This window comes from Symphalangus syndactylus, chromosome 12 (genome assembly GCF_028878055.3).
Source record: "Symphalangus syndactylus isolate Jambi chromosome 12, NHGRI_mSymSyn1-v2.1_pri, whole genome shotgun sequence".
Lineage (NCBI taxonomy): Eukaryota > Metazoa > Chordata > Mammalia > Primates > Hylobatidae > Symphalangus > Symphalangus syndactylus.
In genome coordinates this window covers 28,381,398-28,409,205 of record NC_072441.2, presented here as the reverse complement: position 1 = coordinate 28,409,205, position 27,808 = coordinate 28,381,398, and the positions used below count along the sequence as shown (strand labels likewise).

Below are 27,808 nucleotides of genomic sequence, written 5' to 3'. Positions count from 1 at the left end.
TTTAGGTCTTTGGGAAATTGCCACATTGTTTTCCACAATGGTTGAACTAATTTACACTCCCACCAACAATGTATAAGCGTTCGTTTTTCTCCACAACTTCACCAGCATCTGTTATTTTTTGACTTTTTTTGTTGTTTTTTAATTTTTATTTCAATAGTTGTTGGGGTACAGGTGCTATTTTGTTACATGGATAGGTTATTTAGTGACGATTTCTGAGATTTGAGTGTACTTGTCACCCCAGCAGTGTACACTGTACCCAGTATGTAGTCTTCTATACCTCGTGACCCTCCCAACCTTCACCCTTGAGTCCTCAAAGTACATTATATCATTCTTAGGCCTTTGCATCCTCAAAGCTTAGCTCACACTTACATGTGAGAACTTATGAATTTGGTTTTCCATTTCTGAGTCACTTCACTTTGAATAATAGCCTTCTGGGCTCCATCCAAGTTGCTGCAGAAGACATTGTTTTGTTCCTTTTTGTGGCTGAGTGGTATTCCATGGTTGTGTGTGTGTGTGTGTGTGTGTGTGTGTATAAAAACATATATATATCTATATATATCTCTCACATTTTTTTAATCCACTAATTGGTTGATAGGTACTTAGGTTTGTTCCATATCTTTGCAATTGTGAGTTGTGCTGCTATAAACATGTATGTGCATGTGTCTTTTTTATATAATGAATTCTTTTCCTTTGGATAGATACCCAGTAGTGGGATTGCTGGATCAAATGGTAGTTCTACCTTTAGTTCCTTAAGGAATTTCCATACTGTTTTCCATAGTGGTTATACTAGTTTACATTTCCACCAGCAATATTCCCTTTTCACCACATCCACGACAACATCTATTGTTTTTTGACTTTTTAATTATGGCCATTCTTGCAGGAGTAAGGTTTTAATTTACATTTGCCTGATGATTAGTGATTTTTTTTTTTTTTTGCTTATAATAGTCATTGATTAAAGCTAAAAAGTAGGCAGTTGAACAAAATGGGGGAAAAGACATTGCATTAAGTAATATCAAAAAGATCTCAAATTTAAATTTAATATATCCTTAATTACACTAGTACTTAATTCTTACAATTTTTTTCTAATAGACATGTTTTTGATTGAAACTGAGAAGTAGACTGTTGTACAAAATGGAAAAAAAAAGGCATTGAATTAAGTAATATCATGAGCATTATCCCAAATTTGGATTTGCGTGAACCAATATTTCATTTCTTCCTCAAACTCTATGTCTTATTTACAAGAAGTTTTCAAGTGAGGCAAGAGTGCCAATCAAACCAATTCCCTTATTATATATTACAAATTTTATGTAGAAAAATATTTGAACATATTTAAGAATTTTGGTGGGAGGGGACGATGTTATTTTATCAGGTTCATTACAACAGTATTTGTTAATGTCACAAAGCTACTAACAAAGTTAGTCAACTAATAGCTAAAATTTGAATATTTCACATAAGTGTAGAACCTCTCATTTTGGAAAATTATCTAGTATATCTGAGATCAGTAAGGAAAATAGAAAAAACTCCACTTTGGAATAATACCATTAGTAGTTCATTGGCATGTTCAAATGACATATAGATAGCATTAATGCAGAAGGTTTAAAATAAACAATTATTCCTGGTGGATGAATCTATAGACATTACTAACTATATTTGATTAATAGCACTGTTGAGAATCCCTGAAAATAAATGCCAGGAAGAAGATAATATCTTCATAAGGAAATTTCAAAATAGACTGTTAGAGATGGAATAATCAATGTGAGAAATAAATCCTTTGAAATAAAATACTTATATATATATTTATATACCTATATATTAAATATAATTATATATATAATTTTGTGTACATATATATAATTTGTGTACCAATGCCATGATTAACAGTATAAAGCCACCTTTAGCATTATGTGAAGAAATGAGATCTCTGAGGTTCCATGTTGATGGGTGTTGGTTTTTCAAGGACTTTTTTTTTTTTTTTTTTCAGACGGAGTCTTGCTCTGTCGCCCAGGCTGGAGTGCAGTGGCGCGATCTCCGCTCACTGCAAGTTCCACCTCCTGGGTTCACACCGTTCTCCTGCCTCAGCCACGAGAGTAGCTGGGACCACAGGTGCCCGCCACCACGCCCGGCTAATTTTTTGTGTTTTTAGTAGAGATGGGGTTTCACCGTGTTAGCCAGGATGGTCTTGATCTCCTGATCTGGTGATCCGCCCGCTTCAGCCTCCCAAAGTGCTGGGATTACAGGCGTGAGCCACCGCGCCCGGCCCTTTCAAGGATTTTTTATGCATTTGTGAGCTAAAAAAGAAATGAAAATTAAGAAAATGAAAAGGCAAGCCACAGAATGGGAAAAAAAATCTTTGGAAAACACATATCTGACAAAGGATTGGTATCTGAAATAATACAAAGAACTCAAACTAACAATAACACAATACCACAATCAAAATATAATGGACAAAAGATCTGAACAGATACCTCACCAAGGAAGATATACATGTGGCTAATAAGCATATGGAAGACGCTCAACATCATATATCATTAGGGAATTGCAAATTAAAACAATGAGATACCATTATTCACCTATTAAAATGACCAAAATCAAAACATGGACAACATTATATACTGGTGAGGTTGTGGAGCAATAAAATCTCTCATTCATTGCTGGCGGGAGTCCAAATGGTACAACTGCATTGGAAGACAGTAGCAGTTTTTTACAAAATGAAATATATGATTCAGCAAACGAACTCCTTGGTATTTATCCAAGTAAGTTGAAAACATATCCACACAAAAACCTGCACATAAATTTTTATAGCACTTTTATTCGTAATTGTGTAAAGTTGGAAGCAGCCAAGACATTTTCAGTAGGTGAATGGATAAATAAACCAAATCATAGTTCATCCATGCGATGGAGTGTTATTCAGTACTTTAAAAAATGAGTTATTTTTCTAAAGACTTGGAGGAACCTTAAATTTAAGCTTTCTTTAAATGAGGAAAGGCTTATATCTTTTCTATTTTGGAAGTCCAAATGATGGATGCAATGTGAATATTATCCTACATCCCAGCACCAATAGAGCTTCATGAGCTTAATTTGTAAAGGTTTATTTATATCTGTCTATTCCATATCCGACTCTATATTTTTAAGAATGGTTTACTTGTAGTTGAGGCTAATCTTTCGTAAGGTGTTCGTCGATCACCTGTTAACATTATTCCTATACCCTTAGCCCAGAAATTCTGATATAGTACATATGAGATGGGGCCCATGAATTTGCCTTCTAATTAATTCATTGACACTTAGAGCTGGAGGATTCTACTTTTAGGGCTTGGTTATGATATATAAAGTAACCAGTGTCTTGCAAGAGTACAGGAGTGTATCTGGATTTTCACATTTATTCTCATTTGAATCACACTTATTTAGTTTATCTGCACATTGTAGAAATCAATTCTTCCATGGGGAATGTTGTTGATCTTAAAACATACTTCCAAATAGACCACTTGAGCTCATACATTCTCTTCTCACCTATCACTGACTACCTTTTATGAAAGCTGAAATTACTCTTAATAAGTGAAAATTCACATATATGAGAAATACTGTATAAAATTATATTAAAAACCATTTATCCAAACATTTTAGATAAATTTAAGTAGTCAAAATTTAAAGCTATTAGAATTCTGAGCCTAATTTCCTAATTGAATTGAATGTAAATATTGTGACAACAAATTTTCTCTTTAAGACACGAATATTGTTGATAACATTTGAAGGCCTGTATAGCACCTTAATTTTATCTGGCTGCATTGTTCAGCCTCTTTCACAAAGATTATCACCCTCCTGACTTGTTTATTATTCAGTGTATTTCTTTAACAATATATTGTAACAAAAATGATCATACGAGTTATATAAAGTATGGTTTCATTTGTTTGTTGTTAGTTGCCTAGAAGGGATGATTTTATCTCAGTTTCTTCACTGAATTTTTAAAATATTCTATGAAAATGGAAGTTTGTCTTCCTCTTGCTAATTAGTTCGTTCACTGGTGAGGGCAGTGATAACATTCTGATTAGCTGTTATTGAAATGTTAGGTATTTAAGTTATTTTGGGATAGAAAGTTCTATAAGAATTAGTTTTTTTAAATTTTAACTTTAATAACACTTTCTACTTGCACTGTTTCTTGGCAAAATTTTGTTTGTTTTCAGGTAAATTTTTGAAAGTGGAAAAAAAAATCAAAGCACTTTCTTATCTTTCCTAGATGTTTCATGGAACAATCACAGAAGAGTTAACCAGTCATGAAGAATGGAGTCACTATAATGAAAACATAAGAGAAGATCAAAAAGATTTTGTTTTTGTAAAGTTCAATGGCCTTCATTTAAAGTCTATGGAAAATTTGCAGTCTTGCATCTCTCTTAGAGTATGCATCTTCTCAAACAATTTTATTACAGATATTCATCCACTTCAAAGTTGTATAAAATTAATCAAACTTGATCTCCATGGAAATCAGGTAAGCAATAGCCATTTCAGATATTTGCATATAAATGAAATTTCAATTTTATAATAAGTACTTATGTTACCTATCCACAGTATTTCTTCAAGATGGTCTTTTGTCTAAAATATAAACAAAAATTTAACAATAAATTAAAGGCATGTAAGATGTATATAAATACAGACACTTTGATGTAAATGAAAATACATAAATAGTGTGTAATCTGGTATGTTTCACTTCTTAAATCTATAGCCTGGATTAAGAATGCCTCATGATTCCTTAATTTTCCTTAGGTAAGGAAAGTATTTTAGAAAAGTTTAAAGAGTCAACCTATTACAAAGAAATTTTCATTGAACAAAAAAGTATGGTTATGTATTTTACTATGCTAATAATAATAAATTATCTCAGATGCCTAGTGTATTATGGTTTTCAACTGGCCATCATTGGATAATTATAAATACTCTGTTTGCTTATTAATTAGAAACTTGCTATTTGGGGAATATTGAATTTTATATGTGTAATATTTTACCATTTTCTGTGCTACTCAAAAAAAGTAATTTTGGAATTTAAAATATTTTTAATAATATTTCAGATAAAGAGTCTACCAAATACCAAATTTTGGAATGGATTGAAGAACCTAAAACTCCTCTATCTTCATGACAATGGGTTTGCAAAGTTAAAGAATATATGTGTATTATCTGCCTGTCCAACCCTCATGGCCCTCACTATGTTTGATTGTCCAGTAAGCCTTAAAAGAGGATATAGACATGTTCTTGTTAACAGTATATGGCCTCTCAAAGCACTGGATCATCATGTGATTTCTGATGAAGAAATAATTCAGAACTGGCATCTTCCTGAAAGATTCAAAGCATGTAACCATCGACTTTTCTTTAATTTCTGCCCAGCTTTGAGAAAGGTAATTGGCTTCTTTATGGTTTCATTTTAATTAAATGTATAAAAGGAGAATTTTAGCTTCTGAGTTCTAGATCTAAATTATACAAACTTTTTAATATTTTTGCATCATTTATATAAAATAATATAAACCAGTGAATATATTTTAATGTCTTTCTATCTGAAACTTTATAAAAGTTTGTATGCCAACTACATAAAAAAGCCTGAAATGATCAAATTGTAGAGAAACAAATTTTTGTTTTTTAAAATGAAAGTAAATCTCTAATTTATTCAGGATTTGGTATATGAAAGACTCCATTGGGAAATACTTAATGTTTTTTGAGAGCGTTAAAGGACAACTTAGATTATTATTAGAAGATAAAATATTTAATTCTTACACAATTAATTTGGTTATTTAACAAGATAAAACCATCATTATCTGTTGATTTATAAATTGTTAGAAGAAGTGATTGTGAAAAGTTGATACCTAGTTAATGGATACAGACTACTTAAGTGGATTTACAAAAACATAAGGAAACATTCTTTATAACACATGAATGAGTATTAGAACAAATCATTTAAGAGTTCAAAAGAGGGGGTTAAATTAGGTACAATATATAGTAACAATGTAAGTTGCAGGAAATGTTTATAATATGTTCTAAAGATATGTGAAGTCACATATATGTGTGTAGAAATTTTGAGGAAGAATAGAACATCATTTTGAACAGTGAGTATATCTAAAAGAATATATAAACATCGAACAGTGATTATGCATGGAAAAACTGAAAATTACAAAGTTGGAAGAATTTTATTACTGCATATAATTTTTTTAATTAGGGGTATATTAGTGATTTTGTAATAGTTTTAAAAATTTAGGATTTTGATAATAATTTTGTACTAATAGTTAAAAATATAAAAAACAAGGTAATATTTAAGTCTGATATCTTAACCTGGGCCCTAAATAAAGAATTTCACTTAGGTACTTCAGTTGTGTAGTATGGCATAATCAAAGGTGGCAACATGCATGACCCTTTTAAGGATAATCAAAGTGATTGAGATTCATTTAAGGAAGTAATGGAAAGTTGGGCAGTGGGCATTGAGAAAGAACTTGGATGACCTACTAAAGAGCTTAGACTTGATGAATATAATGAAGATTAATTGAAATTATTTGAGTAGGAAAATTAGGGTAGTCCCTCATAGTAAGTGCTCTATGAATAAATGGTATTGACAAGGTTTTTAAAAGGTGATCAACCCACCATTTTGCTAGCAGGTTAATGGAGGATAGAAGCCAAATGAGGGCAAGGGGATCAATTACTGTAGGTTCAAAATGATGTGATTAGGATTGATATAGGCGGATACCAGTAATAAAGAAGAAAGAACACAGTGTAGAGGACAGACACATATTCAGTGAATGCCATTGTGGTAGGTGCTTTATACATTTTATTTCTTCATTCTTTCACCAAGTATATACTGAGTACCTAATATATGAAAAGGACTGTCTAGGACTTGGAGATTTAGTGGTAAATAATACTGACAAAATTCTTGTCCTCATTAAGTCCAAGGGAAAGGCATAGAGAATAGACAAATCTGGAAACAAAAATGAAACAAAACAACCATAAAATGTCAGCTAGTGTTAATTGCTAAAGAAAAGAAAGTAAGGCATTAACACAGACTGAAAGGGGTAGAGATTTGGGCTACATTAGCTAGGGTGGATGGGGAAGGCCTTTTTGAAAAATATTTATTCCTCATTGTTTCCTTGGATGTGGAAAAGTATTAGTCTTATTTTACGGGAGAAAATGAAGCATAGTGAGGTTTAGGAACTTACCCAATATTGGGCAGAAAATGAGTCAGGAGCTGGGATTTCAACAAGTCTACACAGTCAACATTGCATCACAAATGACAGACAGTGCAGAGATTTGAGTGTACTTTTCACACCGAATGTGGAAAGAGGAGAAGAATAAGTGTAGAAATACTCCTCTACTATTTTGAAGCTGGATAACTGGGACAGAAAAGAACTTATTTAACAGAAATGGCAGCACTTAAAGACTTTTGGTAAACAGATAAGTTTGGTCATACTTATTTGAGGCAGGATATTAAAGAAGAAATATTAACTAGACATTGGAAATGAAAAACAAAAATTCAGAAATAGTGTTCTGGACTTGAGTGTAAATTCAGGAGTATTTGCTTGGGGTCATAGTTAAAGCCTAGTTCTCTCAGGTAAGTACAGGGATCAATAAAGGCTGAAAACTGAGGATACAACCTTGGGGCACTGTCTCATTTTGTGGGTAGAAAGCAGTGTAACCAATGAAAATAAAGGATAGTTGATCTCAGCAGGTAAGAGAAAAAAAAAAGTTAAATAGAAAAGAAAAAAAAGCATATTGGAAGAATTTTTGATGGTAAAGAGCATGTTGCGTCTTCGGAATTTCAATAGCTTGCAGTTGTTGGACATGAAATTGCAATGGGTTATATATAATTGCCAAGTATAGAACCTTTACTGAGAATATTTTGGACAGAAAAAAAAATAAAACTTAAACTATAGGAAATAGAATTTATGAAAGATTTATCGCTTCTCGGCCTTTTGGCTAAGATCAAGTGTAGAATTTATGAAAGATTTATTAAAGTGAAGTGGTACTTACCTCACTTTAACTTACCAAATATATAACTTACCATATTTATAAACTGAGGATAAATGAGTTTTGATTAGAAAGAGAAAGAGACTGAAAATGTCATAAATGAGGAAATAATTGGAGAAAATCATTGTGAAGAAGTATGAATGGACAGCAACACAAATGGAGTAAGACTTAGATATAGGCATACCAAATGCTGACTTGATTTTTATGAGTTGTGAAGATTTAAAGACATCTGTTTGAATAACAATTTTTGAGGCTACCTGTAAATTTGTGTTCATTACTTCCACTAAGCAAGGTTCTTTTGATTATTCTTTGATCATTGAAATGTTTTGTATTTTATTTAATTTACAGCAACAAAAATAACTCTTGAGAAGGAATAAATGTGAACCTATGGAGATAATTATTTAGTAATGTTTGAAATATATGTTTTAGAACATTGCACTTATTAATGAGTATAAGAATATTATGAAAACAGAAAAATAATGAGTGTTGTAAGAGTTCACACAATTATTTTATATAATTGGTATTCTACATTCAAGGAGAGCTTGAATGTAGAAATTAAAGAAGCATATGCTCATTTGAAAAGAGACAAATCTAGTAGTGTAATTAAAGCTTGTGCCTTATAACACAACAAAAATATCCAGAAGGATTTTATCCTTAATTGTGACATAAAATGATTTCTAACCTTTATTTTTTGAGTCAGAAAAAAACGAGGAAGCATGGGTTCTTCTTTGCTATATGAAATCAAAGTAACTTTACAAATTTGAAGTGCTTAGTTATCTAAAATCATATCATAGTAGGATATATATTTATATTTTGATTGTTGTATATATGTAACTTTTTAAAGATCAGAGTGATCTGGGCAAGAAACCAGTGCTATCAGCCAGTATTGCATTTTGTTTATATGTAATAGAAATCCATCTAAACAAGGATTTTATTTTCATCATGTTACAGAAAGTTAGGATACAGGAAGTCCTTCCTTGTAGTTGCTCAAGGAAATCATGAAGGACCAAGTTTATTCTAGCTTCCTGCTCTGCCACCTTTAGCAAGCGGACAGTCCCCCTACCTCTCACAGGCAATGAACTTTTTCACATCCAAGAATGTGCTTAGGGCAGAAAAAAGGGATTGGTGAGAACAAAAATCACATGCCAGTGAAGTCTGTTCATTTTATATTAGGAAATAATAGCTCCTGCAAATGTCTTACTTGATAGGCTTCTACCACTGGAACTGCCTCACATGACTACCACTAGATAGAATGGAATCTGGTTTGATGAGTATTTTTAAGTGGACACATTTACTTCCTAAACAAAACCAATATTCTATTAATAAAAAAGAAGAAAGATTTTTGTAAGGCAGCTAATATTTCTGTCACACAGAGAAAAACAAATTGATAATGCAGTACAAGGTTGATATTTTAAGGTAGAGATTTTTAGCTTGAGCATTTAGCATCCATTTGTTCTTTTAATGTAAATGTCAAACAAAATATAAAAATTGTATGTATAATTACCAAAAACTATTTAAAAGTAAATTTATAATTCACTCAATAGAGTAATATAGATTAAATAATTTTTGTAAAATTTAACGTATTTTTGCTTTCAAAAAATACAAAAGATAAAAAAGAATATACAGTTAAACAGTCTATATGAAAAAAACCATAAAAGTGTCAAAAGTAAGATTATGGCTTATGAAAATTACATGTTTACATTTATGGATGTGACCTGAATGTAAATATAAGTAAATTGCAAGTGTATTATAAATGAATGTAAAAACTGAAGTAAAGTTGTTTATTGGCAAGATTGATTCCAAAAACCAAAGTAATGGTGAACAGATCAACATAAAATGCTAAGCAAATATATACTAAGTAGAACAAAGCAAATACTTAACATTAGTTTCAAACAATGTAGAATTCAGTATATAAAGCATGAAATGGCATAGATAGGAACTCTTTCATTGATATAAAAAGTAACAGCCACAATAATATTTTAGTTCTGACCATTAATATGCACAATAGTATTATGCAAAAACATATACCATAATTACTTTGATAAATATAAGAATAAATCGATAGAAAATATTATAGTGGAAGGAAAACATAACATTTTTATGTCAACAAATTATGTGTGGAAAAATAAGCACATAGGGCTTCCATTTCTAAGAAGATAGAGTAGATATTCCTCTAGCTAAGTACAATTAAATATCCTGGACATTATATAGTAGTAATTACTATGTATTACATAATTAAATTATATGATCTGTAATAAACATATTAATTCCCTAAAACATTAAAATACATGTTCCTTAAAACATATAATGTAAAACATATAATTCCTTAAGATATTATATGTAATAAGCATATTAATATCTTAAAAATTATACACAAAACAAACATCAAGAGACTAAAAAGGTAAAGAGAAGAGGCAGACTGGATAGAACAATTGAAACCCAAGGAATGACACAGTGGTAAGTTCTTCATTTTGCTGATTTGTTTTTCTTCTTCTTTATTAGTCATGGTTCCCCAGAGGGACAGAACTAATAGGATAGATATATAAAGAGGAGTTTATTAAGTATTAACTTACATGATCACAAGGTCCCACAATAGGCTGTCTGCAAGCTTGAGGAGCAAGGAGAGCCAGTCTGAGTCTCAAAACTGAAGAACTTGGAGTCCAATGTTTGAGGGCAGGAAGCATCCAGCACAGGAGAAAGATGTAGGCTGGGAGGCTAAGCCAGTCATTTCCCCAGTGCCAGACTGCATAATTGCATAATACTTAGCAGCTGAAAGAACCCCCTACACTTTCATATATCCAAACCTGAAGCTGACAAAGCCAGCAACACAGAAGGGACAAAGGGTGCAAACAAAAAAATACATATTAAAAAAGTAACAGAAGCTTGCTGTCTCTATCTAAATGAACAGGAAAGGATCAACCTAGCAAGACTGATAACTTTTAGAAAATAACCACTCTACTGCAGTCAAAGTACAGAAAAATCTGTGGTCTCACATTCGCCCGTGCAGCAAAGTCTGGGTGGGGAGTTTAGACCTCTACCTTTTTGAGACTCAAGCAACCCAACACCCTGTAGGGTGATGTCAAAGGAGGCCAAGTAAGGAACAGGGATTTCATTTCTGTTGGCCAGTTATAAGCCCTTACTAACCCATTGTTGTACAACATTCCTGCCCCTCCCTGCTGAGGTGATGTCGGAGGAGAACTAATGGAGATCAAGACTTTTACCACTGCTGGGTGATAACAAGGCTACCCCTGAAGCTGTGCCAATTAAGACCACACAGGAGCTATAACACCTACAATATAAACAACAGAAAAAAAATACTGAAAAATGAACATAGCTTCAGGTGTCCATGGAATTATAATAAAAGATATAACTTTCATGTCATCGGAGTCTCAAGAGAAAACAGAGTGCAGCACTGAAAAGGTGCTTGATTAAGAAATAATGGCTAAAAACTTCCCAAATGTTGCAATAGACATAAATCTGCAGATTTAAGAAGCTGAGAAAACCCCAAATCATCCCAAAGAAATCCAATGCCAAAAAATATGTTAATTAAACTTCTTAAAACTGAAGACAAAGGAAAAAAATGTGGAAAACAAAGAAGAAAGAACACTTTACCTATAGGTGAAAAACAATGAGAATGACAGAAAATTTTGCGCCAAAAACCGTAAAGAATATAAGCAAGTTGCAAAATATTTTTCAAGCTCAGAAAGAAAATAACACTATCAAACCATAATTCTATGGCAATGAAAATATTCCTCAGGAATGAAGAAGGAATTAATATATACTCAGATAGAGGAAAACTAGGAGAATCTATTACTAGCGTACCTCCCCTAAAATAATAGCTAAAGGAAGCTCTCTACGTAGAAAGAAAGTGATAAAAGAAGGCTGTGGAATATCAGGAAGGAAGAAAGAACATGGTAAGCAAAAATATGGGTAAATGAAATACACTTTCTTTCTCTTGAGTATTATAAATACTGTGTAAGCAAAAATTATAACACTGTCTCAGGTTGTTCTAAATAGATATAGAATGTATACTTAAGAATTATAAACAGGAGTGTAAAGGGATGTTAAGAGGGATAAGGTTTCCATACTTCACCTGATCTGGTAAATTGGTGACATTAGATGGTTGTGACATTAGTTGACTGTGGTATGTTAAAGCATCTACTAAGAAAGCTGTACGAAGAGATAGACAAAAACAACATATAGAGAGGAGTGTGATGTCAGCAAGATGGAAGAATAGGAGATTCCCAGTTCTAGCCCTCCCTCAGAAGCACCAATTTAGTAACTATTCATAGATAATAATGCCTTTGTGAGAATTCCGGAACCCGGGGGAGAGGTTACAGCACCCAGTAGAGTGCAAAATCTGGGGAAGAATGTTAAAAGGATAAAAGAAACAATTTTACTTTACTTGTGTCACCCTTTCCCCAAGCTAGCAGAGCATCACAGTGAGAAGGATCTTTTTGGCCTCCCATTTATCCAGTGGGGGAAGGAGAGTCTGAGATGAATGTTCATTTTCCTCAGCATTTCAGGGTGTTGCCTGAGAAGTGCACTTCTATCTTGCCTCAGTCAGAATATGGGAGAATTAGCACAGCTAAATCATCAGGGACAACTAGGAACAACAACAACAAAAAAAAGGGGAAGGGCAGGGCTCTTAGTGGTGGGCAAACAGATGTTGGCAGTAGCCCCATAGCCCCTACCATTGGCCCTGACTGACTGTAGACCTGTCAGCATCTTCACCTAACAACATCTTCTTCCATTTGGCCCCAGCAGACCAGCTGGCCTCGCCTGACATTGGACCCCATTGGCCTCATCTGACTTTAGAGCCAGTATACACTGGTCAGCAGGCTTCACCAACCATAGACACTAGTCAGAGCCCCAGAATCCCAGGGTGCACTGACTGGTGAAGACCTTTAATTCCTAAAGCCAGCCTATGAAGATGAGAAGATTGTTTTAGATGTAACTGCTTCTTCAAATGCACAAGCACCAACATAAGTATATAAAGACAATGAATAATAAGGGAAACATTCTACCATCAAAGGAAACTAAAGTAATAAAGCTCTCTCTAGCAACCAAACCTAAAGAAATGGAAATCTGCAAACTGCCTCACAAAGAATTCAAAATAATATTCTTAAAGAATCTTAGTGAACTACAAAAGAACATTGACAAATAACTAAATGAAATTAGAAAAACAATACATAAAAAATGGGATGTTAAAGAAATAGAAACCATTAACCAACAAGAAATAGAAAACATTAACCAAAATGAAATTATAGGCTGGGCACAGTGGCTCATGCCTGTAATCCCAGCACTTTCAGAGGCCAAGGCAGGTGGATCACCCGAGGTCAGAAGTTCAAGACCAGCCTGGTTAACATGGCAAAACTCTGTCTCTACTAAAAATACAAAAACAAAAAAAAAAATAGCCAGGCGTGTTGGCAGGTGCCTGTAATCCCAGCTACTTGGGAGGCTGAGGCAGGAGAATTGCTTGAACCTGGGAGACAGAGGTTACAGTGAGCTGAGATCACACCATTGCACTGCAGCCTGGGCAACGAGAGTGAAACTCCTGTCAAAAACAGGAAGGAAGGAAGGAAGGAAGGAAGGAAGGAAGGAAGGAAGGAAAGAAGGAAGGAAGGAAGGATGGAAGGAAGGGGGGAAGGGGGATTATAGAGTGCAGTGTTATAATGAATTAACTGAAAAATTCAGTAGAGAGTTTCAACAGTAGACTCAGTCAAGCAGAAGAAAGAATTAGTGAAATTAAAGACAGGTCATTTGAAAGTGTCCAGTCAGAGAGACAAAAAGAAAAAAAAAGTGTGAAGAAACTCTATGGGACTGATGAGACACCATCAAGTAAAACAATATAACACATTGTAGATATCTCACAAAGTTAAGAGAGACAGACAGAGAGACAAGAAGGAAGAAAGTGTATAAAATAATGACTGAACACTTCACAAATCTGGAGAAAGAAACAGATACCTATACTTAGGAAGCCCAAAATCTGCACATAGATAGAAATGAAAGAAATTTACATCAAGACACATCAGAAACCTTGTGGGCTGGAAGAAAATGAGATGGTATATTCAGAATACTAAATAAACAACAACAAAAAACCCAAAATGTGCCAACCAAAAATACTATGCCTAGCAAAATGCTTATTCAAAAAATAAAAGAGAGATAAAGACATTTACAGATAAACAAAAATTGAAGGAGTTCATCACCACTAGGCCTACCTTACAAGAAGTGCTAAAGGAAGTTTTTTGAATTGAAACAAAAATTATTCTATTATTATTATTTTTTATTATTGTTTGAATTGAAACAAAACATTAAGTCTAAACAAAATGTGTTACTGAATATACAATATGAAAAGTGTGATATCAGTGACAAAATATGGGAGGGGACAGTAAAAGTGCAGAAATGTACGTGTGTTTGAGAATAATTTATACCAGCTTAAAATAGACTTTATTAAGAGGTTTGATACAAACCTCATGATAACAAAGAAAAAACCTATGATAGATACACAAAAGATAAAATAGCATCAAAGCATAGCAGTATAAAAATTATCAAGCCACAAAGAAAGACTGCAAGAGAAGAACAAGAGAACTACAAAACAGAAAACAATAAAATGGTAATAATTAGCCTTACTATTAATAATTATTTTAAGTGTAAATGGATTAAGCTCACCAGTTAAAAGATAAGGAGGGATTGAATGGATTTTTTTTTTTTTTTTTGAGGCGGAATCTCGCTCTGTCACCCAGGCTGAAGTGCAATGGCACAATCTTGGCTCACTGCAAGCTCCACCTCCCGGGTTCATGCCATTCTCCTGCCTCAGCCTCTGAAGTAGCTGCAACTGTAGGCACCTGCTACCACGCCTGGCTAATTTTTTGTATTTTTAGTAGAGACGGGGTTTCACCATGTTGGCCAGCATGGTCTCAATCTCTTGACCTCGTGATCCACCTGCCTCGGCCTCCCAAAGTGCTGGGATTACAGGCATGAGCCACCGCACCCGGCCTGAATGGATTTTTAAAAAACTGAGACCCAACTATATGCTGTCTGCAAGAGATTTTCCTTGGATTTAAATCCTCACATATTGGTGAAGGGAAAGAAATGGAAAAACATATTTCTTGCTAATCATAACCAAAGGATACCAGGAGTGTCTACATTTATTTAAAAAGTAGGCTTTAATTAAAAAACTTACAAAAGACAAAGGAGGTCATCAAATAATGATAAAAGGGTTAATCCAACAAGAAGCTATAACAAATATAAATATATTTGCAAATTATGTAATATATGAAGCAACATTAGCAGTTATTAGGAGAAAACAGAAACACAATAATACAATACTTCAATACCCCACTTTCAACAATTGATAGATCATCCAGAAAGTAAATTGATAGGGAACAGCAGGTTTGAATGACACTGGGGGCCAAATATACCTAACAGACATGTACACAGAATCCAGCAGTAATATAATATACATTCCTTTCAAGCACACACAGAACCTTCTTTAGAATAAATTACATGGTCACATATAGGTATTAAGAAATTTAAAATGATTGAATTTATTCCAAGAATATTTTCTAAGCACAATGGAATAAAACTACATATAATTAACAAAAGGAAATTGGGAAAATTCACAAATGCAAGGAAATTAAACAACTATTGACTCAAAAGAGAAATAAAAAGAAATTATAAAACACTGATACAAGTGAAAATGAACTTACTAAAATTTGTGAAAACACAACCTACCAAAACTTACAGGATAAAGTAAAAGCAGTATGATAAGGGAAGTTTATAGTGAAATCTATTTTAAAAAAGAAAAAATGATCTCAACAAACTGTACACCTGAAGGAACTAGAAAATTAACAAACTAAACCTAAAATTGGCAGAAATAAATAAAGATCAGGGCAGAAATAAATGAAATACAGAATAGCAAAGAAATTCAACAAAATTCAGTTGGTTTTTTTAAAAGACAAACAAGATAGACAAACTCAGCAATAATAACACAGAAAAAAAGAAGACTTGAATAAAATCAGAAATGAAAGAAGAGACATTACAATTAATGCCAGAGATATAAAAAAGATTTTGAGACTCATTTAAAACATACTCCAACAAAGTGGACAACTTAGAAGAAATAAATAAATTCCCAGAAACAACCTCCCAAGAATAAATCAAGAAAAAATAGAATGCTTGAACATACCTATAACAAATAAGGAGGTTGATTATGTAATCAAATTCCTCCCTAATGAGAAAAGCCCAGGGTCAGATGGCTTTATATATGAATTTTAAAGCATTAATACCAATTATTTTTAAATTCTGCCCCCCAAAAAGAAGAGCAAACACTTCTAAACTCATGTTACAAGTCCAGCATTACACTGCTACCAAAGCCAGGCAAAAAAACACAAGAAAACTACAGGTCAATATCTGTGATGAACATGGATACAGCAATTTTCACCAAAGTATTAAGAAACTGAATCCAACAGCACATTGAAAGGATCACACACTATGACTGAGAGAGATTTATCTCTGGGAGCCATGGATGGTTCAACCTATGCAAATCATCAATGTGATGCACCACATTAACAGAATGAATAATAAAAATCACACAATTATCTCCATAGATGCAGAAAAACATTTGACAAAAATTCAACACCTTTTATGATGAAAAAGGCTCTCAACAATTATGTATAGAAAGAGTTTCCCTTAATGCAATATAAGGACTATGTATAAAAAGCCCACAGTTAACATCATACTCAACAGTGAAAAACTTTTAAGTTTTTTTTCCTAAGATATGGAACAAGGTAACGATGCCTCTATTCAACATAGTATTGGAAGTCCAAGCCAAAGCAACTGGACTAAACAAATAAATAAATGCCATGAAAGTTAGGATGGAAGAAGTACAATTATCTCTACTTGCAGGTGTCATGGTCTTATATGTTGAAAACCTTAAAACATGCTACAAGAATACTGTTAGAATTAATAAATGAATTTAGTAAAGTTACACATAACTCAGTTACATTTTTATACATTAATAATAAAAAATCTGAAAAGGAAATTAAGAAAGCAATCCCATTTAAAATAGCACCAGAAAGAATAAAATACGTAAGAATAAACCTATCCAAGGAGGTGAAAACGTGTACGCTGAAAACTATAAAACACTAGTGGAAAAACTAAAGTAGACATAAATAAGTTGGAAGGTATCCCAGGTTGATGGACTAAAAAATTAGTATTGTTAAAATGTCTGTCCCACCCAAAGCAATGTACAGATTTGATCAATTCCTATCAAAATACCTAAGTAATTTTTTACAGAAATGGAAAAAATCCTAAAATTAATATGGCACCACAAAAGATCCTGAATAGCCAAAACAATCTTAAGCAAAACAAACAAAAACCAAATAAAGCTGGAGTCATCACACTTACTGGTTTCAAAATACGTTACAAATCTGTAGTAATTAAAACAGTGTAGTACTGGCATACAAATAGACGTATAGAACAACAGAACAGAATACAGAACCTAGAAATAAACCCATGGATATATGTTCAACTAATTTTCAGCAAGGGTGCCAAGAATACACAACAGAGAAAAGATATTCTCTTCAATAGATGATGTTGAGAAAACTGGATATCCACATCAAAAAGAATGAAATTGGAACTTTGTCTTACACTATACTCAAAAAGAATTAAAATCTTAAAGGTAAGATCTGAATCTATACAACTTCTAGAAGGAAACAGGGGAAAACCTTCTTGACATCAGTCTTGGCAATGGTTTCTCCAATATCCCACTAAAAACACAATCAACAAAAGCAAAAACAGTCAATTAAGACTACATCAAACTAAAAAGCTGCTACACAGCAAGGGAAATAACAGAGTGAAATGGCAACCTATAGACTAGGAGAAAATATTGGCAAATCATTTATTTAATGAGGGGTAAATTTCTAAATTATATAAGGAACTCTTATACCTTAATAGCAAAGACAAACAAACAAAAAATAACCCGAATAAGGAATGGTTAACAGACTTGAATAGACATTTCTCCAAAGAATACATAAAAATGAATACATAAAAAAGATATACGAAAAGATACTCAACATTACTAATCATCTGAGAAATGAAAATCAAAGAATGAGGAGATACCATTGCATACTTCCTAGGATGGCTATTATTAAAACACAACAAAGCAGCCGTAATTCCAGTGTTTTGGGAGGCTGAGGCAGAAGGATCACTTGAGGCCAGAAGTTCAAGACTAACCTGGACAACATAACAAGACCCTGTCTCTACAAAAAATTAAGAAATTAACCAGGTGTGGTGGCGTGCACTTGTAGTCTCAGCTATTTGGGAGGCTAAGGTGAGAGGATTGCTTGAGTCCAGGATTTTAAGGCTGCAATGAGCTACAATTGTGCCAATGGCACACCAGCCTGGGTGACAGAGCAAGACCCTGTCTCTTAAAAAAAAAAAGTGTTGGAGAAATTGAAACCTTTGTACACTGTTGGTGGCAATGTAAAATGGTGCAGCTGTTATGGAAACATTATGGAGGTTTCTCAACAAAGTACAAATAGAGCTATCATAAGATCCAGCATTTCTACTTCTGGGTCTATATAAGAAACAATTAAAATCAGGATCTTGAACAGTATTCCATGTTCATTGTAACATTATTCATAATGGCCAAGAGACAGAAACAGCCTGCATGTTCACGGAGAGATGAAAACAGAAATAAACTATACATACACAATTGAATATTGTTTAGCCTTAAAAAAAGAAGGAAATCCTACCATTTGTGACAATATGGATGGACCTGAAAGATGCTATGCAATGTAAAACAGGTCAGTCGTGGAAGGACAAATACTGGATGATTTCTCCTATGTGAAGCATCTAACATAGTCAAATTTACAACAGTAGATAATCAAATCATGTTTACCGGGGATAGAGAGGACACCATGGGAAGTGTTGTTCAAGGTTTAAAAATACCCAGTTATGCAAGATGAGGAAGTTCCTGCAAATTGTGGTACAACATAGAGCCTAAATCTTGCAATAATGTATTGTAAACTTAAAAGTTTATTAAGTGAGTAGATCTCATGTTAAGTGTTCTTACCACAAACAAACAAAAGAAAATAAAAGTGACACAAGAGAACCAAAAGAACTTTTAGAGGTGATGCATATGTTTATTACCTTGATTGTGGACATAGTAACACAAGTAATACATATGTCCACACTCACATTAATTATGTTTAGGCTTTTTGTGTATACTAATTACATGTTAGGAAAGCTGGGGGAGAAAACCTCACTATAGATAAATCTAAATGTAATTCCAAAAATGTTTAAGTAACCCATAGGAAATCAAGAGAAGAAAACAATGAAAGAAAAAAACAGAGGAATCTAACAGAAAACAAAAAATAAAATGGTAGTCTTAAGCATTAACCTGTCTACATTAAAATTTACAGTAAATGGTCTAAATATGCCAATTATAAGAAAGAGATTGGCAAATTGGGCTTCAAGACATATTCAGCTATGTGTTGTTAACAATAAACTAATTTCAAATTGAATGTTATAGGCAGATTGAAAATAAAATGATGGAAAAATATGTATCATACAAAAATTAATTAAAGAAAAGTAGGATTAAGTAGCTGTATGAATATCTGATAAAGGAAATTTCAGCACAAAGGGAATTATCAGAGGTGGAGAGAGATGTTATATCATGATAAAAGGTTCAATCCACTAATAAGGCATAGCCATTCTAAATGGGGATGCATTAAACAATAAAGCAACAAAATATATGGACAGAAAACTGAAATGAGAAATAGGCAAATCTACAAATATAGTTGGAGATGTCAATACTTTATCAACTAGACAGGAAATCAGAACTAGATATGAAATTAGGATATATATAGAAAGTATGAGCATCCTATTAACCAATAGTATGTGATTGACATTTATAGAACACCACCCAACAACAGCAAAATATACATTCTTTTCAAGTGTACATGAAAGTCTATATAGACTATATCCTTAAATCAAATATCAGCAACTATCCCTAAAACAAATATCAATAAATTTAATAGAATTTAAATCATACAGGGTGTGCTATCTGATGACAGAAAGATAAGAGGAAAATCTCCAAACACTTGGAAACTATTACACATTTCTAATAAATCCATTAGTCAAGGAGGAAGTCTTTCGTGTGTGTGTGTTTTTGTATTTTATGTTTTTAATTGTACAATTCAGTGGTTTTTAGTGTATTTTATCATTTCAATAGGTTTTTGTGGAACAGGTGGTGTTTGGTTGCATGAATAAGTTCTTTAGTGGTGATTTCTGAGATTTTGGTGCTACCATCACCAGAGCAATGTACACTATATCCAGTGTGTAGTCTTTTATCCTTCAACCCCTACCACCCCTTTCCCCAAGTCCCCAAAGTCCATTGTATCATTCTTTAAAAAAAATGTGGAAGTTTAGAGTGTCATATTTTTTAATTTTTATTTTTATTTTAAGTTCTGGGGTACATGTACAGAATGTGCAGGTTTGTTACATAGTTAAACATGTGCCACGGTGGTTTGCTGCAGCTATGAACCTATCACCTTCTTATGCCTTTGAGTCCTCATAGCTTAGCTCCCACTGTGAGTGAGAACATACGATATTTGGTTTTCCATTCCTGAGTTACTTCACTTAGAATAATGGTCTCCAATTTCATCCAGGTTGCTGCAAATGCCATTATTTCATTCCTTTTTATGGCTGAGTCGTATTCCATGGTATATGTATACCACATTTTCTTTATCCTCTCGTTGATTGATGGGCATTTGGGCTGGTTCCATATTTTTTCAATTCCAAATTGTGCTGCTACAAACATCTGTGTGCAAGTGCAAGTATCTTTTTTATATAATGACTTCTTTTCCTCTGGGTAGATACCCAGGAGTGGGATGGCTGGATCTAATGGTAGATCTACTTTCAGTTATTTAAATAATCTCTACACTGTTTTCCATGGTGGTTGTAATAGTTTACATTTTCACCAATAGTGTAAAAGTGTTCCCTTTTCACCACATCCATGCCAGCGTCTATTATTATTATTTTTTTATTATGGCCATTCTTGCAGGAGTAAGATGATATCACCTTGTGGTTTTGATTTGTGTTTTCCTGACAATTAGTGATGTTAAGCATTTTTTTCATATGTTTGTTGGCCATTTGTATATCTTCTTTTGAGAATTCTCTATTCATGTCCTTAGCCCAAAAGAGGATGGTGTAAAAGAAGTAAAGAAATGGTTAACTGAATAAAAATAAAAATACAAAGTATTAGGAGTTGTGGGACACAGCTAAGGCAATGCTTAGAGGAAAATTTATAGCACCAAATTGGAAAAGAGGGAAAATATCATATCAGTGATCTATGCTTCCCACTCAAGAACTAGAAAAAGAAGAGCAAAATTAACCCAAAGCCAGCAGAAGGAACAAAATGATAAAGAGTGAATATTAGTGAAACTGAAAAACCAAAGGAGTTGAGAAAATTAGGAAAACAAGCATCTGGTTCTTTGAAAAAGTGAATAAAATTGACAAACCTGTCAAGACTGACAAAGGAAAAGGGAGAAACAAATTATCAACGTCATGCATGAAACCAGGGAGATCACAGGCCTTGCAAATGTTAACAGAATAATAATACTAAATATTCTACACACGTAAACTAGACAGTCTGGATGAAATGAAACACTTCTACAGAAAAAGAACACAAACTACAAAAATTCACCCAACATGAAATAGATAATTTCAATAATTATATAACTACTAAGGAAATTGATTTCATAGTTTTAAAATTCACAAAAGAGAAACATACAAGCCTAGATTTCTTCACTGGAGAATTATCCTGAACATGTAAAAGTAACACCAATTCTGTACAATATATTCCAAAAAATAAAAATAAAAAAGGAACACCTCCTAATTTATATTATGAAGCTAAAATTATCTGGATACCAAAATGAAAGACAGCACAAGAAAGGAAAACCACAGATCAATATTCCTTAAGATTATAAGCATAGAAATCTTTAAAAATATTAGTGAATACAATTCAGCAGTATATAAAAATATATACTATGACCAAGTGGGACCAAGTATAGGGATGTATAGGGATTCAAGGATGGTTCAACATTCTAAACCAATGAACGCCATCCACCTTATTAAAAGACTAAAGAAGAGATGTCATACCAATTCATGCAGAAAAAAACATTTGACAAATTTCAACATCTATTTGTGACAAAAACTCTCAGAAAAATATGTCTAGAAGGCAACTTCCTCAACTTGAGGAAAAACATCAAGAAAATACCTACAACTAACATTATGCTTAATGGTGAAAGAATGCTTTTCCCACATTATTGGGAATAAAGCATGGATGTCCACCATCACTTCTCTTTTCAACATAGTGCCAGAAAATAGCCAGTACAACAAGGTGGTAAAAGGAGACAAAAGGAATAGAAATTGGAAAAGAGGAAATACAACTCTATTTGCAGATCAAATGATCACCTATGTAAAAAATCCTCAAGAATCTACAAAGAATATATTAGAACTAATAAGTAAGGTTAGCATTGTCTCAGTATGCCAGATAAACATTCAAGACTTAATTATATTTCTATATACTAGCAATGAACACATGGAAGTCAAAATTTGAAATACAATTTATCATCATTCAAAGAAATGAAATACTTAATATATAAATCTAACAATACATGTGCAGTACTGCTGTGCTGAAAACTATATAACACTGATTTAAAAAATAAAAATAAAGACCTCAATTCTACTGAAATTTATCTACAGCTTCAATGCAATTCCTATCAAAATTCCATGGGATTGTAGATGTAGTCAAGATTATACTGAATTTTATATGGAAATATAAACAAGCTAGAATTGCTAAAAGAACTTAGAAAAACAAGAAAAAAAGTGGGATGCATCAGTTCCCTTATTTTTAGACACGTGTAGCTATCGTAATCAAGACTGTGGTGGTATTGGCCGGGCGCGGTGGCTCACGCTTGTAATCCCAGCACTTTGGGAGGCCGAGGCGGGCGGATCACGAGGTCAGGAGGTCGAGACCACGGTGAAACCCCGTCTCTACTAAAAATACAAAAAAATTAGCCGGGTGTGGTGGCGGGCGCCTGTAGTCCCAGCTACTCAGAGAGGCTGAGGCAGGAGAATGGCGTGAACCCGGGAGGCGGAGCTTGCAGTGAGCCGAGATTGCGCCACTGCACTCCAGCCTGGGCGACAGAGCGAGACTCCGTCTCAAAAAAAAAAAAAAAAAAAAAAAAAAAAAAAGACTGTGGTGGTATTGATAACACATGGGCACATAGATCAATAGAACAGAAAATAAAACCTAAAAATAGGTTCATGCAATATGTCCAAATGAATTTTGGCAAAGGTACAAATGTAATTTGATGAAGTAAAAAAGTCTTTTCCATAAATGGTCCTGGAGCAATTGGGTATCCATAGCCAAACACCAATAACATCAAAAACCCTCAGTCTAAGTTTCATACTTTATACAAAAATTAACTCAAAATAGGTCAAGCAGTTGTGTAAGATGTAAAGTTACAGAATTTTAGAAAAGTATTACTTTTGGGGATCTAGGACTAGACAGAGTTCTTAGACCTGACATCAAAAGCATACTTTGTAAAAGGAATAAATGATAAAATGCACGTAATCAATTTTTTTTCAAAAATTTTGCTCTATGAAAGACCTTGTTAAGAGAATGAAAAGATAAGCTACAGATTTAGGGCAAGTATTTGCAAACTCTGTGTAATTTGTTTGCTAGGGCTGCCATAACAAAGTACCACTAGGTAGCTTAAAGAGACATGTATTTATTTATTTACAATTCTGGAGGCTAGAAGTCCAAGATTGAGGCATCTGCAAAGTTGATTTCTTCTGAAGACTCTCTCATTGGCTTGTAGATGCTCTTCTTCTCCCTGTCTTTACATGGTGTTTCCTCTGTGAAAGTGTTTGTGTCCAAATTTCTTAACACCAGTCATACTGTATTAGAGCCCATCCATGTGGTCTTATTTTAACTTATTTACCTCTTAGAACCCTATCTCCAAATACAGTCACATTCTGAGTTATTGGGGGTTAGGAATTCAGTATATGAATTTGAGGGGAAACGATTCAGCCTATAACACCATGTATCTGAAAAAGGACTAGTATATAGAAAATGTATACAACTCTCAAGCCTTAACACACACACACACACAGACGCACATACACACACACATCAAAAACATATGAAACAATCTAATTAAAAATTGAACAAAATCCAGGAGAGGAATTTCACCAAAGGGTATATACAGATGGCAAAGTAATTACATGAAAAAATATTCAATATCATTAGCTGTTAGGGAAATGGAAATTAAAACCACAATGAGATATTACTACATAGTATTCAGAATGGCTAAAATTAAAAAAAAGGAGTGACAATAAATTCTAGCGTGTATGCAGAGAAACTGGTAGGAAAATAAAATAGTATGGCCACTCTGGAAAATATTTTGTCATTTTCTGAAAAAACTAAACATGGAATAATCATATGATTCAGCAATTGCAATACTGAGAATTTATTCCAGAGAAATGAAGGCTTATGTTCACATAAAAGCTTGCACATGAGTGTTTAAAGCAGTTTTATTGGTAATGGCCCCAAACTGGAAAATACCTAGATGTCCTTCAGTGAGTGAATGGTTAAATGAATTGACACATCCCTACCAGGATATAGTACTCAACCAGAAATATTAACAAGTTATTGATATACATGCAGCAATCTGTATGAATGTCCATAGAATAATGCTATTTATGTAGAATTATTTCAACAATAGAAAAATTATATTTTCACTGCCTAGCACACTTAGAGTACTCACTTTTATTATATAACTACTATGTACTATGTTACAGTTTTGTTCTATGCCCTGGGTTTACAGTTAACAAAACACAGCCCTCTTGTACCTCAGTGTTTACCAAGTGATCCTTAGAAATACTGATTTAAATAATACAAAAGCTTCCATGCTAGTGTGGGGAGTTTCACACAAATTTTTTACCATTTTGTGGGACTATTAAAGTGAACATAACATTAAAAGAGTAAATAAAAAGGTAAAAATGATATGATTTTTCTTTATTTGAAATAAATACTTATGGGATTGGTATGTTTTACACTTTTCAAATATGCTGAGAAAATGTGTGCCAAATTTGGATTTTTGAAAAATTATTAACTGATATAATTGTATATATTTATGGCATTTATGGTGTTTCAAAATATATAGTGTATAGTGATCCAATCAGCATAGTTAGCATATTCATCATCTCAAACATTTATCATTTCTTTGTGTTGGGAACATTCACTATCTTCCTTCTAGCTATCTAAAACTATATAATATGTTATTATTAACTATAGTCATTCTGCAGTGATACAAACACTAGAACCTATTCCTCCTATCTACATGTAATTTTCTCTTCTGACAAATCTTTTCCTATCTCTTCTTTCCCTCTACCCTTCCCAGCCTCTAGTATCCTCTGTTCTACATTTTACTTCTATGAGATCAAATATTCTTATGGAAAATATTCACAAATAAAATAGAAAAAGATAAACTTTATGGACTAGATTGTAGAACTAAAAACATGGAAGTAGGAAAGATAAAAATTACATAAGTACAATAGGCATTTAGAATGTCAAATTAATTGGGAAATTGTTTTGCATCATTTTATACAGGGTGACTAGAATATAGTTTTAGAATTAGTTTTTAAACAACTCTTACTGTCAACATGCAAAACACTTTCATCCATATGAGTCATAATTATAAAATTCCTTAATATTCTTTTGCATGTCTCACCCTACTTTGTTCCAGGATTAGTAATAGCCCCTGTTTCATTTCAGGCAAGTAGTATAGAATTTCTATTATTCTACCAATCATTTTATTGATTGTTGATAGTTTTTTGCCTAAGCATCTTTTGTTCTTTGCTAAGCCTTTACTATAATTCCTTTGATTGGATTGAAAACATTTGGAGTGATTATCTTTTATAGTTTGTTGATTTCATAATTTTACATTATATTAGTTTGGATAAATTAATTAGTACGTGTCTCTTTTTAGATAAAATTTTGTAAGTATCAAATATAATAATGTATGTGGAAGTCCCTTATAAACCCTAAAACACTATATTATTTTAAATATTGCTATAAAACTGTTGAAAGATAACATTGTTTGCATGCTTAAAACCTCACAACAACCCAGTGAGTTGTACCATCGTTATCTCCATTTTACAAATGATGAAAACATGAGACAGATAGGTTATTTACCCTATAATACACAGCTAGCAAGTGGTAGAACTAGGATTTAAACAAATGTAGTTTTTCTTCAGAGCCATCACTTCTTTAATGGAGGGAATGCATTATTATTATTATTATTTTAGAAAGAGGGTTCCTTCATCTTCAGACATCAAATAGTTTATGGCATTTGTAAAATTTTGCAGGATCTTTATTGCTACTTTTCAAGATCATTGTTTTATGACATCAGAAAGCTTAAATATTGTCTGGAGGTTACTTGTTCTCTGGAAGGGACACTCATACTACCCATAGCTGATGAATATTCTGTTTATTTCTTTAATGAGAAGGAATTGGTCATGACTCAGTAAGAAGCAGGACTCTGATGTAAACTGCAGTATGAGCTTAATGGTTCTCTACTGATGAGAACTGCTTCTGACCAGGGCTTCTTGGCTCTAATCATCTAAATTCTCTCCTGTATTCTTTCTGCTTCTCCAACACTTCTACCCCCATCCCCTTGCCACCACTTATGCACTTTTACGTCATTACACTCAACCCCTTTAATCCTAAGCCACAAGTGGCATCATGAGCACAAATGTAATTAACAAAGAAACATAAAGATTTGTGGAAGTCACATCTATACTAGAAACTAGTAAAAGATAATATTCTTACAAAATATTATTAGCTCTGGATAATTCTAGACATAGCAAAGACTTTTTGTCAGATACAACGAAGATAAGACTGCTATGGTCTAAATGTGGCCAGTCCAAAATTTATATGCTAAAATCTAATCTCCAATGCGATGGTATTTGGAGGTGGAGAATATTGGAGGTGATTAGGTCATGAGGGTAGAACCCTCATAAATAGGATTCGTGTTCTTTGTAAAGAGGCCCCAGAGAGATCCGTCCCCTTCCCATTACGTGAGGACACAGTGGAAAGGTACCATCTATGGACCAGGAAATGGGCCTTAATCCAACACTAAAACTGCCAGTGGCTTTATCTTGAAGTTCCCAGCCTCCAGAACTGATAGAAATAAGTTTCTGTTGTTTATAAGCTACCCAGTCTATGTATTTTGTTATAGCTACCCAGATGGACTAAGACATAACTGAATCAAAAGAAGAAACTAAGATAGCCTGACTTTAAGCTATTCTTCTTGAAAAATATTATAAAATCACAGGAACTAGAAGAAATTCTGCAAAACCCTCTATGTTGCAGGGTGATGATAGAACAAGTGACAGGATCCATTACTACAGAATAGGTTTCATGGAGAGATTCAAATACAGTCAGGGTTACAATAAGTATCAAATGGTATATGACAGGACTCGTCTGAGAGCAGTTAGGAGCTTCAGAAAAGAACTTAGACTCTGCCACATAACTGAAATAGTTGATAAGCTAAATCAAAAATTCAATATGAGAAACTGACCTTTGACAGAATGGCTTCACCAAAATGAGAATAAATATATAAAGTTATGAGAAAAAATGTAGACATTCATGTAATATTTATGAATAGGATGGAATTACAGTACAGAAAATTAAAGCAAATAAAGGAGAAGCAATAATCAAGGAAATAATGGATAAAACATCATG

General features: G+C 33.2%; 1 protein-coding gene and 1 pseudogene across 4 annotated transcripts in view; both read left to right on the top strand.

Moving 5' to 3' along the window:
• LRRIQ3 (leucine rich repeats and IQ motif containing 3) overlaps positions 1 to 27,808 on the top strand; it is a 416,288-nt gene that overhangs the window by 10,275 nt on the left and 378,205 nt on the right. For all 4 annotated transcript variants that reach the window (XR_010117296.1, XM_063624032.1, XM_063624031.1 and 1 more), the window contains exons 2-3: positions 4,232 to 4,480; positions 5,055 to 5,378. Coding sequence is in view for 3 of the 4 variants with exons in the window: in XM_063624032.1 (XP_063480102.1) it covers positions 4,232 to 4,480; positions 5,055 to 5,378 (573 nt within the window). In the remaining variant the exon portion in view is untranslated. The remainder of the gene's footprint in view (positions 1 to 4,231; positions 4,481 to 5,054; positions 5,379 to 27,808) is intronic.
• Positions 7,916 to 7,994, top strand: LOC134734938 (uncharacterized; annotated as a pseudogene).